This window comes from Equus asinus, chromosome 20 (assembly GCF_041296235.1).
Source record: "Equus asinus isolate D_3611 breed Donkey chromosome 20, EquAss-T2T_v2, whole genome shotgun sequence".
Taxonomy (NCBI): domain Eukaryota; kingdom Metazoa; phylum Chordata; class Mammalia; order Perissodactyla; family Equidae; genus Equus; species Equus asinus.
Genome location: NC_091809.1, coordinates 72,990,053 through 73,002,793, shown reverse-complemented (window position 1 = coordinate 73,002,793; position 12,741 = coordinate 72,990,053). Strand labels below are relative to the sequence as shown.

General features: G+C 47.6%; 1 protein-coding gene across 7 annotated transcripts in view; it reads right to left on the bottom strand.

Moving 5' to 3' along the window:
• Positions 1–12,741, bottom strand: part of ME3 (malic enzyme 3) — a 178,851-nt gene that overhangs the window by 44,044 nt on the left and 122,066 nt on the right. For all 7 annotated transcript variants that reach the window (XM_044752381.2, XM_044752383.2, XM_014867991.3 and 4 more), the window contains exons 6-7: positions 10,810–10,971; positions 900–1,003 (exon numbers count right to left, since the gene is read on the bottom strand). In XM_044752381.2, the coding sequence (XP_044608316.1) occupies positions 900–1,003; positions 10,810–10,971 (266 nt within the window). The remainder of the gene's footprint in view (positions 1–899; positions 1,004–10,809; positions 10,972–12,741) is intronic.

Here is a 12,741-nt window from a genome sequence, read left to right as displayed (position 1 = left end):
GTCTGTAAGACTAAAGGTGGGTGGGTTCGGGGGCTGTTTCTAGGATGCCATCCCAGCAGCATGCCAGCCATGGCAGGGTGAGTGGGTGGCCACGACGGCAGACAGATGGGGCAGGGGAGAGGGATGGAAGCCACCAATATTGCACACCCCAGTGCAGAGATGACACCTCATAATTCTCACAGGCCCAGAGCCCGTATGGCCTGCTGTGGTGGCTCATTAACACCTCTTGGTCCTCATGTAGAGGTGGAAAATGAGGACTAACGTGACAAGCTGCCTTCCAAAGCCGTTTCGTCAGAAGGGCACACTCCTTTCCTTCCCACTCACAGTGTTCCTCTTCATGTCAACGACCCAGAACACCTCAAGCTAAGGGGGTTTTCCTCTGGGACACTGGATACTTAACTAATCCAGATCACAGACCTTCAGCTATCAACCCTCTGCTCTCCTCTGTCTGCTCCCAAAGAGTCTCCCAGACAACAAGCCCATTTGGCTTTGAGTCTTCCAAGTACATGGGGTCAAGTTGGAATTTTCAGACCACCTGGAAAAGCACGCATCTACTGCCTCGCTTGTGTACCTGCCAAAATAAGTACTGACTTTCAACATGCTCTCTTGTTTTTGAGGAAGATTAGCCCTGAGCTAACATCTGCTGCCAATCCTCCTCTTTTTTGCTGAAGAAGACCAGCCCTGAGCTAACATCTGTGCCCATCTTCCTCTACTTTCTATGTGGGATGCCTACCACAGCATGGCTTGCCACGTGGTGCCGTGTCCGCACCTGGGATCCGAACTGGTGAACCCCGGGCCGCCAAAGCGGAATGTTCGAACTTAACCAAGGTGCCACCGGGCCGGCCCCCATGCTCTCTCTTAAAAGTCCTCTTCTAAAAGGGACAGACTGATCGACTTACTTGTCTGTCACGGCCTGCATGAACTCGTCCAGCAGGTCGTCGTATTCCTTCCCGCGCACACGCTGGTGTTTCAGGCCGATGTACAGAGGGTCTCTGAGCAGCTCCTGGAATAGACAGCATCCATTTCCTCAAGTGTCTTGGTTTAGTAGGAAGGACGGGGGTGGGAGGGGAGAAGAGAGGAGGAAGCTGGCTGCTCTCTCACCTTTCCAGGTGTCTGGAAGGGTCTGGAGGCTAAGCTACTGAGCGAAGGTGGACTCCCAGATTGTGTCCACTTTAGGAACCAAGGATGCTTTGAACCAGGCAAGCCTCTCTCAGGCACAGTCTTCCAACCTCTGGCTGCAGGCTCTGAGTTTATTTCAGGGTTTCTCAATAATGGTGCTACTGACATTTTGGCTTGGATAATTATTTGATGTGAGAACTGACCTGTACGTTGTGGGACCTCTGGCCTCTAGCCACTAGAAGTCAGCAGTACCACCAGTTTTGACAATAAAAACTGTCTCTAGACATTGCCAAATGTCTTTGTAGGGACAGAATTGTTCCTGTTGAGATCCACCATAAGCAGCATCTGGACTGAGATTTTGGGTCTCGTCCAAAGCCACTGATCTGGACTCAAATTAGAAAACACTTCATTCATTCATTCATTCATTCATTCAACAAAATCTTACTGGATACCTACCACGTGCCTGGCACCGTGCTAGGCCCTGGGGATACAAGGATAGAATGATATAACCAGAAATTTTTTTCTTTTTCTTCTTCCTCTCACTAAAGCCCCCCCATTAGATTGTTGTATATTCCAGTTGTAGGTCCTTCTAGTTCTGCTATGTGGGACACTGCCTCAGCATGGCTTGATGAGTGGTGCCATGTCCACACCCAGGATCCGAACCAGTGAAACCCTGGGCTGCCGAAGTGGAGCGTGTGACCTTAACCACTCGGCCATGGGGCCAGCCCCTAGAAATTTTGATTCAAGAAAAATGTCCACCTTAATGCCAGCCTATTATCAGGTGACCCCATACTCCACCTGCTGCAGCAATTTCTGTCACAGCATTCGCATGCTGTTTGGTTATCTTCTATGTCTGTATTGGTCTGATGACCACTCTCACTGACTGACTTCCCACCCCTTCTATCCCCCTCTCAAACACACACCCCTATACAGAATCAGTGAACTCATTCACGCACGACACATTTACTGATCATCTATTACTGCTGATATTGGAGCCTGCAGGGGATTTGTAGATGAGTAAGAAATGGCTGTTACCTTTAAGGTGCTCACAATCTACTGCAAGTGGCTGATGAGTAAACTAACAAGCTCTACCATAGGGCAGACACTGCATTGGAACGAAGTGTGGAATATGGAAGCACAGAGAAGGAGTGAAGTAATTCCGATTGGGGCATGGTGAGGGTTGTCTCCTGGAGGAAATGGCCAGTCATTAAAAGATGGGCAGAATCTGACAGGTGGGCTGGGCCCTCCAAGCTGGAAAGTCGGCACAGAGAAAGGCTGGGGGCTGGAGACAGAGGAGGAAGAAGTACCTGGTGTGTTTAGGAAACAGGAAGTAATTCCATGTGTTAGGGTCTCCGGAAATTATCTATTTATGTCTGTATCACCAAAAATATGAGCTCCTTGACGACAAGGTTTTGTGTTATCTTCATCTCCACCTGAACTGCTATTACAAGATAACAAAAATAAAGACACCATGGGCTGTGCCCTCAAGGGGCTTAGAGTCAAGTCTCACCTCCACCACTGACTAGTTGTGCGACCTCAGGCAAATCATGTGACCTCTCTGAGCCTTCTCATTTGTCAAATGAGGATAAAATACTAGCTGTACAAGGTAATTGTGATGATTAAATGAAATAATATATGTGAAAGAGCTTTGCGAATTATAACATATGCTACCTAGTGAGGGCAGCAGCTGTAACTTTCATAGTGCTTCCCATGTGCCACATACTAAGCAACATTCTAAGTACTTGAATCTCCTCTACGAGGTGTGCAGCCATGGAGGTGTGTGGCTCAGATCTTCCTTAAGAGAACTTGCTGAGGGAGGGTAGGTGGTGGACAGCCTTCAGCTGCCACACTCTCCCTGGGCTGCTCCGACTGAGCATGGTGGGGTGCTAGGGTGGGCCAGACTTTTCCAGGGCTGCAGTGCAGGCAGAGCTCTTCTTGCTCTGTTCCCTCCTTCCTTCTCTCCTTTCATAGGTGACAGACCTTCATCGTAGTCTGAAGGCCCCATCCATCCGTCAACTATTCCTACTCCCTCCCTTTATTCATCACAGGCGTCCTCCCAATAAACTTCTCACACATCTGTTTCCTGGAGGACCTGGGCAGACACGGACGTCTTGTTATTTTCCCCTATTTTACAAATGGGGCCACAAGACATGGAGAGGTAAACAAGCTGCCCAGACCTTGGGCAGATAAGTGGAGAAGTCAGGGTTCACACTCAGCTGCCTGCTTCAGGGTTCACGACCTTAACCTCCGAGCCATGCTGCCTAGGCAGCCCTTTTGCATATCACCCAGAATCGATTTATTTTTGTTAAAGATGCTGCTCTAGGTCCCTATTGTCTTGATGGCGCTGTAGGAGGTGGTTGGACAAAGGTGTAGGAGACAGAAAAGAACAGGAAATATCTGCCTTCCTCACCCCTCACTCAGGCCTGGGGCCACATACTCGCAGGGGGGGTTAGCATTTTGTCCAAGGCACCACAGGTCAACAATAGAAAGAGGGTGGGTCCTAACCTTGTTTCTCACTCTCCTCACCCCTGGATTATACATCCTTGAGGTTTTTAGCATTCTGCCCTAGTGGTTGTGTGTGTGGCCTGGGAGGGAGACCAAAGGACAAGAGTGGGATATATATGGTACCTACCCTTCCTCGTGCCACCTTTAAAGTGACCATCTAAAAGTCACTTAGAGGCAACAATCATCCAGCCAAGGGGGAACAATAAAGTAAATGATGGCATAACAACTCAAGAGACAGCGAGGCAGTCATTAAAACTGCTGTTTTTTAAGACTATGCAGCCACCTGGACAAATGTGTATGAGATGATTTAAAGTGAAAAAAGCAGGATACAAAATAGCATGGAGATAATTTCAATTATCTGAAACTCATACACATACAACCGGAAGGGCATACGCAAAAATGATAAAAATAATGTAACTCTAGGCATTTGCATAACATATTCACGTTTTTAGTTCTTTTGTTTTAAAGATTGGCACCTGGGCTAACAACTGTTGCCAATTTTTTTTTTCTGCTTTATCTCCCCAAACCGCCCCTGTACACAGTTGTATATCTTAGTTGCATGTCCTTCTAGTTGTGGGATGTGGGACGCCGCCTTAACGTGGCCTGACGAGTGGTGCCATGTCCGCGCCCAGGATCCGAACCCTGGACCGCCGCAGCAGAGCGCGAGAACTTAACCACTAGGTCACAGAGCCAGCCCCGATTCTTATAGAGATTAAAGGGTCCACAGGGAGTTATAATTTGTAATGTTGCCAAGCCACATATTTGAACTGCTGGCGCATGAGGCAGTGAAGAGTGAATTCCTCAGTGTGGTTTCTGGAGTGAGTCAAATTCTCCAGTGGTATCGAAGAATTTTAGGATTTTCCAAAACTTTCTCTGTATATCTGCATGAAGGTGAAAGGTCAACCATCATGAGGTTCTGTTGAGATATGACTATAAAAAATTTAAGTCCTTATGTTTTACTTTTATACTAAAATGTTCTATGCCTGAAATACTTTAAAACTAAGCACACAAAAAAATCAAAAAGAAAGTTTCTATATGGAGATGACACTAAAAAATAGCTCCTTATATTTGTACAGAACTTTCAAACAATTCAGTCCTTCTGAATCTAAAGTAATCTCATCCTTCTGTTTTAACATATTCTCATCCCCATTCGACAGGTGAGGAAGGTCGAGTCCAAGGGTTTAAATAACTCGGCCAAGCTCACACAGCCTGAAAGTGGCTAAGCTGAAACTGAGCCTTGCTTTGACTGGGTCTCATGACAGTGTCCTTTCCGCCTCGTCATTCGACATTGTAGGGAGCAGGGACCCTGGGGGCAGCTGCTCACTCTCTGCCTGGTCCTCCTGGAAGAGTTCAGTAGTAATGGATTATTGTGTTCCAAGATAAGAAATCCACATTCTGCCCAGTGTCCACCGACTGAGGATGACTGCCAGCAAGGTGTGGGCCTGTGAACTGACCTGGACACTCTCCCTCAGCCCTCCTCTATGCTTGACTTCCTCACACAAATGTTCAGAAGTTTTCAGCAGATAGTATTGCCAGATAAAACACAGGACACCTGGTTAAATTTGAATTTCAGACAGGCAACAATTTTTTTTAGTCTAAATATGTCCCAAGTATTGCATGGAACATACTTACGCTAACAGAATGATTAGCTATTTATCTGAAATTTAAATTTAACTGGCATGCCATATTTTTCTTTGCTAAATTTGGTAACCCTCTCAAGAGAGGCAGAAGGAATCTTGAAGTTGGGAGGCAGTGGACTGCAGAGTTAAGGGCACTGCCGGCCTGGTGGCCCTGGTCAGGATGTTCCCTCCGAGCACCATCAGTGTGGCCTGGCTTTAGAAGCAGAAGGGATTCCGGGCTTTGGAATCGGATGGACCTGGGTTTGAATTTTGGCTCTGTCACTTAACTAGCACTGTGACTTTGGGTAAGGTATCTAACTTCTTGTTCCACTTCATTTCTCTTCTCTGTCAAATGGGGATAATGATGATCTCTATTGCACAATGCAAGCTCTTTGGGGAAAGGGTCCTTATTCCCTGCGTCTCCCCGGTGATTTCTACAGTGCTGGCACAGGGCAGGCCCCAAAGCGGTTACTGATGTGAATGACACAAGTCCCAGAACTGGGTGAAGGAGATCCTGAATTAAGAACTATGAAGGTCTCAGAAAGCACCTGTTTCAGCTTCCTCCAAATGAGTTTGTGAGGCCCAGAAAGGTGAAACGAGCTGCCAAGCTCACACAGCAAACTTGGTGGGAGCAACAGGATGGAAACAACGGCTTCCAGAACAGGGGTTTGCCCAGGTGGGACCAGCTTACTCACCTCTGAGCCCTGCTGCTTCCTCTCTGTTAGATAGTCGCCAAGGTCCCTTTAGAACTAAGTACGTTTATAACTCTAACTCTAGTTTAAGGCCTCTATTCAAAGCATGTAAGGAGAACTTTCTCCTCTGCCATGAGTGTTGAATGCACCTCTACGGCTGTCTGCCCAGCTCTGCCCTCCCAAGGTTTTTCTTGGAGACAAAATGTCATGGAAAACAAAATGGGTTTCCTCTTCTTCACTTGCCATATCAGTGAGCACTGGGTTTAAGCTGGAAGAGAGATGAACCTCCTGGCCCTGAAAAATATTTATCTTGCATAGCAACAGGCACACAAAGATGTTACTCAGAGAGCATGTGAGGTCTGGGGAGGTCATGGGATTGGGTTCACTCTGTGGACACAGTGCACGTCCCTCCTCAGGGTGGCAGTTCTGTCTGCCATGCATTTCTTTGGGAGCTCAGTTAAGCCCAAGGGGAAGCTACAAAGATCCTAAGAAGCACAGCCTCACTGATCACATGTGCATAGGCAGCCAGTGCCTCTGACGGCACCACATGGTGAATGCTGACTCTATGAGCCGCAATAATGACAATCGTGCAAGGTGGAAGAAACTCTTTGACACCCAGTTCTGTTAGCGATCTCATGCTTCCTCAGCAATCCAGTAACACCCCCAGGCACCATTTACCAGGCTCCATTGATAATCTGTTCCCGTGTTCTTCTCCCCCAGCCAAGATGACTCTCCTCCATGCCCCCATTAGTCAGTTCCACAGAGACTCACACAGCATCTTGTGGTGAGGTGAATCCACTGAGGCTCAAGACTTCTCCCAGGAGAAGACCTCTACAGCTCAGCCAGCCCCCCAGGCTGCCCCGCAGAACCCTCTTCCCACGTGAAACTAGGGAGTTGAAGGAGAAGTATTTCAGGTCCCTTCTAATGTGGACAGTCTGTGACTCTGTCTGATGGGTGTGGATGCAACAAAATGTGCAAACCAATCCCCACACAGCCATGAAGGAGGTTAAGACAGGTGCTCTGCATAACTGGGAGGGCCCCCTCACCCTGCCCCTTTGGAACTTAACTGTGGGATGTCCCTTCTTCATGGGATCACTGCCCCACATATTTATTTTTCCACACCTCCTTGGTGTCGGCAGGTAAAGTGACTCAGAGTTTCAGGGATGCAGACAGCAGATGTTTTTCTCCAACAGGAAACCTGGAGGGGTGTTTTCTTTGACTCTGATTAAAGCTCTTGTTGCCGCGGGAGTTTTTATAGAGACATACACACAGATGGTCTGGCTATTCTGACACCCCAAACCCTCATAACATCACCCTCGCTGCACTGACACGGAAGATGAAAGTTGCAAGGCTGAGCCTCCCTCTCCTCTTGCTCTGGTTTCCTCTGGGGGAGAGATACACCCCAAGACTTCTGGGGGGAAAATCTTGCACACGGATTCACTTTTAAAAAGACCTGTAGTGTGGGAGATCACACAGTCAATCCATCTGAAAAGAGATAAATCACTGTCTTGCCAATGTCGGCCACTTAGTAACTTTGGATTTTTGTGTCCTGAGTTTTCTGAAGAGTGTCTGGTGGGAGTCTGCCTTTCTTTGGAGGGGGAGGACCGTGGAAGCAGCATTAGTACATCTGACGTGATCTTGAGTGTCCATGGATCCAGGCTGTGCAAAATATCTACTTTCCCAGTCTCCATTACCCAGTTTATAACACAAACACCCGACCTCTTGGAGCAGCGTGCCATGGAGGACAAGGCAGCTCTGTAGCCAGAGAGACCTGGGTTCAAACCCCAGAGCTGTGGGACCTGAGGTAAATAGTTAACATGTTTCCGCTCCAGTTTCCTCATCTGTAAAATGAGAAGAAGATCTCACACAGCTGTTATGAGAATTAAATGAGACTAAAGGCCTAGAGCTAGGCCTGGCACACTGCAGGTGCTGGTAATGGTCTCACTGGACTGGGTGGGAACTGCTTTCTCTCACCCCCAGGGTGTTGCAAGGACAGGTCAGGCTGTGTTCCCTCCTCTCAGCTGGGGAATACGCTGGTCCTTCCTGACAGGAGGGAGTAGAGCCAGGGGAAGCTCTCTTCCTTCCACACCCAGGAGGGAGAGGTGACTCAGAGGCCTAAAGCCCCAGGGTGAGAAGTAGCCACTTTGAGTAGATGTAACACATTAGCCATTAAAATGATCAATCGGGTGACAGTGTTGAAACACTGACAGCTAGAATATTCCACCCACGCCTGGCTCTCATTTATCTCCTCATGCCTAGCAGAGTGCCTCATACCTACTAAACACTCCATAAACTTTTGTTAAGCAAGGAAAGAGAAAGTGTTCGCAAAATAATCTTCATGGAAAAAATCAGAACAAAATTATGAACACATGATTATAACAAGGTAATAACTACATCTATGTACGCACATAGACATGTATTGGAAGGGAGTGCAAATGTAGCATTGTGGGAGAGATGTCATTTCCATTTCCTTTAAAAATTTTGAATAATGTTTTAAAGTTACTTTAGTAAGAAACATTCTAAAAATCAAGAGATGACCTTTACTTAAAAAGCAACAGAAACCAAGGCAGCTGGTGTGGGTGTGGTGTGGGGAGAGGAGCACAGATGTGGGGTCGGATCCCAGCCCTGCCACTTCTAGCGGATATTCTTGGGCAAATTAAGCTCTCAGGGTCTTGGTTTCTTCAACTGCAAAAAGAGGGTAATAACCAATGCTCCATTCACAGGGTTACTGTCAGACAAACAGGTGGTCTGTGAAAACGGCCTGGACATGATTACTCGTAGTTTTCTGCCATCTTTTCTGGTGGATTTGTTACAAGTTGGGGCCAGCTCTAAACTTCAGGACATCATTGCTGGGTGCTGGACCTTCAATGACAAAGGATCTTAATGCACCTGCTAGAGGCAACCATCAACCTTCCAGGGAATGCAGTGGCCCCAGATTCAAACTCAAGCTGTTCTGTTTCTTGTCTAGAGCCAGCGTTTAAGAGAGAGAGTGAAGGTCTCAATTAAAGCCAGTTGGAACACAGCAGGAGGAGTTGGATGGGAAGAATAAAACAAAGTTTGCTACACTCATCCACGCATGGGTGATTCCACAGGTATTTTTTGAGACCAAAGGACAATTTCAGCAAAACCCAGGCATCTGGCTGGGCAAAGGAACCACTGTATGGAGCAAACCTTGAAGACTGGTCTTGATGAACAACTGTAAGGCTGTGCCACCATCCAGCCTCCTGTCATCTCCTAGGCTGGTAGAGAGGTACATGGAGAAGAAGAGCATTACAGGTGGAAGACACTCAGAAACATGCTGGTCCAGTCCTTCATGCTACCTGAAGGGATCAAGTCTAGATCGGTGCAGGGAGTCACCTGCTGTCAGTGGTCCTGGGGCCAAGTTCCTGCTTCCCAGTCAAGTACTTTTCCTACTCCCTTGTCCTCCCTCAGCCCACTTCCACCTCCACGATTTCTCAGCTGTTCAGCAAGGTCTGCCCCAGCCCCGCTGAGCCCTCATTTTACTGTGTTGTGGATGAAGCCTGAATAAACATCATTCCTCACCAGGAGCTACAGTGCTCATTCTTGTTTAGAAATGGGGACGTATGGTTTCCAGGGAGGAGGAAGGCCATGCAAAGAGTGGTAGCAAGTTTTATTGAGAGAGATCACCACAGAATGCAAATGAGTATAACCTTTTTGACAATATGAATCAAGGGTCTAAAAAAATGACCATTCCTTTTACCTCAATATTTCTATTTCTAGGAATTTATCTTAAGGAAATAATCAGAGATAGAAACAAAGACTGATTTGCAAAAATGGGTATCAGGTCACAGTTATATTTGCAATAAGACTAGAATCAACCTAAGTATCTGACAGTGGGGGGTTCTTATGAAAATTACAATACATCAGGCAGCTATTAAAATGACATTGTGGAAGAATGGTTAATGACCTGGGAGAAAACTCAGGACATACATTAAGTTTAAAAAAGCAGAATACAAAACTGTATATGCAATATAATCCCAATTCTATTTTTATGAATGTTTTGGGGGCAAAAAGGCTGGAAAGAAATATACCAAAATGTAAATAATGATTAGTATTGGTTGTATGACTGATATTTTATTTTTAATATTTCTCTGGATTCTCTCAATTTTTTAAAAGATGAACTTGCACTGACTTTAAACTCAGAGATAAATGTCATTAAGAAGGAGTTCTTGGATATTTTTCAATGTCCTCTAACACAGAGACGCAGAGCTGAGACGGCAGACATGCACAGACACCAGGTCCCAGGGTAGTGGTACCCAGAGCAGACAAACTCTTGGCTGGGGTTTGAGATCCTTAAATCCAAAACCACTTGGAATCCTACAGGTGGATCTCAGCTTGGGTCAGTATCTCTCCCTGGGCTCGCAGGACCCTTATCTGTCTGACTCAGACATTTCAGCCCTCAGCCCTGGTGCTTTGAGTTTTAATCCTTTCACTGAAGCAGCTCCCTCTAAAATGCTGAAAAAAACCAGCCCCGCAGCCACTCCCACCTCCATCAGTGGTCCTCTTCACTACAGGATCAGAGAGAGGCCTTGAGGGCAATAGAAGCTTCCTGGAGTTACGGAGCAAGAAAGCCCAAGTAGGTGTCATCATGGCATGGAGGATGTCAAGGGGGTAGGGGAGCAAGGAGACCCAGCAGTGGCTGGGGGAAGAGAATGGGGCTGGGAGGGCGGGATGGGCAAGCAGGGAGGAGAAAGGTCCTCCACTTCACAGCTGTGTAGGGAAAGTGACCTGGCAGGGGACCCAGGGAAGAACTGGCCCAATGCTGTGTAGATATGACCGCCCCACAAAGGCACTCCCCACCATCCTAGCCGCCACCTCTGGCCCCAGAGCTCCTGGCTGGGGCAGCACCTTACCTCATTGTTGGTGCCAACATCCAGCAGGACGGGGAGGCACTGCTGCGGGTTGACCCCTCCGCACGCCGTGTACAGGGCCAGCTTGCCCACAGGGATGCCCATGCCGTAGCAGCCCAGGTCTCCCAAGCCCAGGATGCGTTCCCCATCAGTCACCACCACGGCCTGAAAAACACAGCAGGGTACCATCAATCAGGGACAGCGTCTCCTGAGACAAAGTGCTCATTTTAACAGCCCTAGCTTGACAGGCCTGACAAGTGGACGCCCACAGTCTCTGCAGGGGGCTGAAACAGCTTGTCTGGGATAAGGATTCATTCAGCTGTGGGTGGCAGGCCCTTCTCCCACCCAACCTCCCCTTCCTGGCAGGTTGGTGAGAAACCCCACTGAGGTGAGATGACAGAAAAACACCTGCCCTACATTCTGAGGTTCAGGATGGGAGCTGCAAAAACAGCTGGAAGGAAACCACATCTGGTCACACTCCCTCAAAGAAACTGAGCAGACACTCTCAGCTTGAGATCTGAGGCGGCAGGGAGGGAAGGACATAATGAAAAACAAGTGTTCGTGCTGCTGCTACAACCCCACAGTTTGGAGACCAATGTGAGTGCTCTTGGGCCTGCTCCTGGTACAATAAATCCAATTTGCAAAGGACAGAGCTCCTTGTGACATCTGCGAGGGTCACTATTTCACATGTAACCACGAGGGTTCTCAAGCTGTACTGGGATTACCTTTGTGTTTTGGCAAATAATCAGAGGGTCTACCAGGTACTAGACATAGTGCTAATTCCAGGCTTACCTACTGTGAATTGACAGATGCTGTGAAGCTGATGACAGAAATTATTATATAATTATGACAGATATTCATTTATTCATTCCTTTAATACATACTGATGAGCACCTACTTTGCATAAAACACTATGCCAGATCCCGGGGGATGGAACATCAGCTTGCTCATCTTTAAAAACAAGTATGCATGGATCCAGCCCTTAAAGAACTAAGGGGCAAAAAGAGAGATGGAATGTGTATATTAATTAATTAATTATTTTATTGCGTCAATTTAACTTTATTGACTGTGATAATAGTTGTGGAGGAAACATGTATATTTAAAATCATCATTCTGGGAGGAAAGTGTGAGTGCAGTGAAAGCACAAGGGCAGCAAAGGTTGAGAGAAGGGAGAGTTACTTCCTGTAGGGCAGCCCTTCACAGATGAAGGGACACACATGTCAGACCTTGGGCAGGTGAAGACTGTCCATTGGGGGCGTAGCTGGGGAGAAAGGCATTTGACACAAAAGGAAATTAAGATCCAGGGTAGAGGTGGGGAGGATGTAGGCTGTGTGTGGGAATGAGGAGGTGCAGGTTGCATGAAAGGAGAGAATGCAAAGTCAGGCAGGAGTGAGACCGTGAAGGGCCCTCAATGTAAGGCCAAGGAGAATGCCTCAGGGTGACAGTGAAGTTGTTTATAGGTCTCCCCAACCTGCTCACCATGGCTGGCTCCCTCATCTCTAAATGAGTTAGGTTTACAGGGCCACCCATTCCCACTGGAACCTGGCTTTGGGTCAGGACTTAGGACAAGCTCTGAGGTGTAGATGTCCTGATTGGCCCCAAGTCTTGGCCCATGGGCACCACAGGGGTCAGTTCGATGCATGAAGCTGGGCACTGGGGATGAAGAGTTTATAATCCAGGACCCAAAGTGTCCATGGCAGCTTCTCACTTCTATTCTCTCTCTCTCCTGGAGGGAGAGCACACAAGGGCTGCTGCTGCCTTTTGGTAGAAGTAGGAGCTGAGATTCTTAAAAACACTCCTTTGCTTCTGGAAAGGGGGTTCTGGAGAGTTTAACAGACCCATGAAGATCATGATATTCCCTCTTAGTTTGGGCTCCTGCCTATATGCAGAGTGCTCACAACCCACGTCTCATCTCATCCTCCCCAGAGCCTGGCA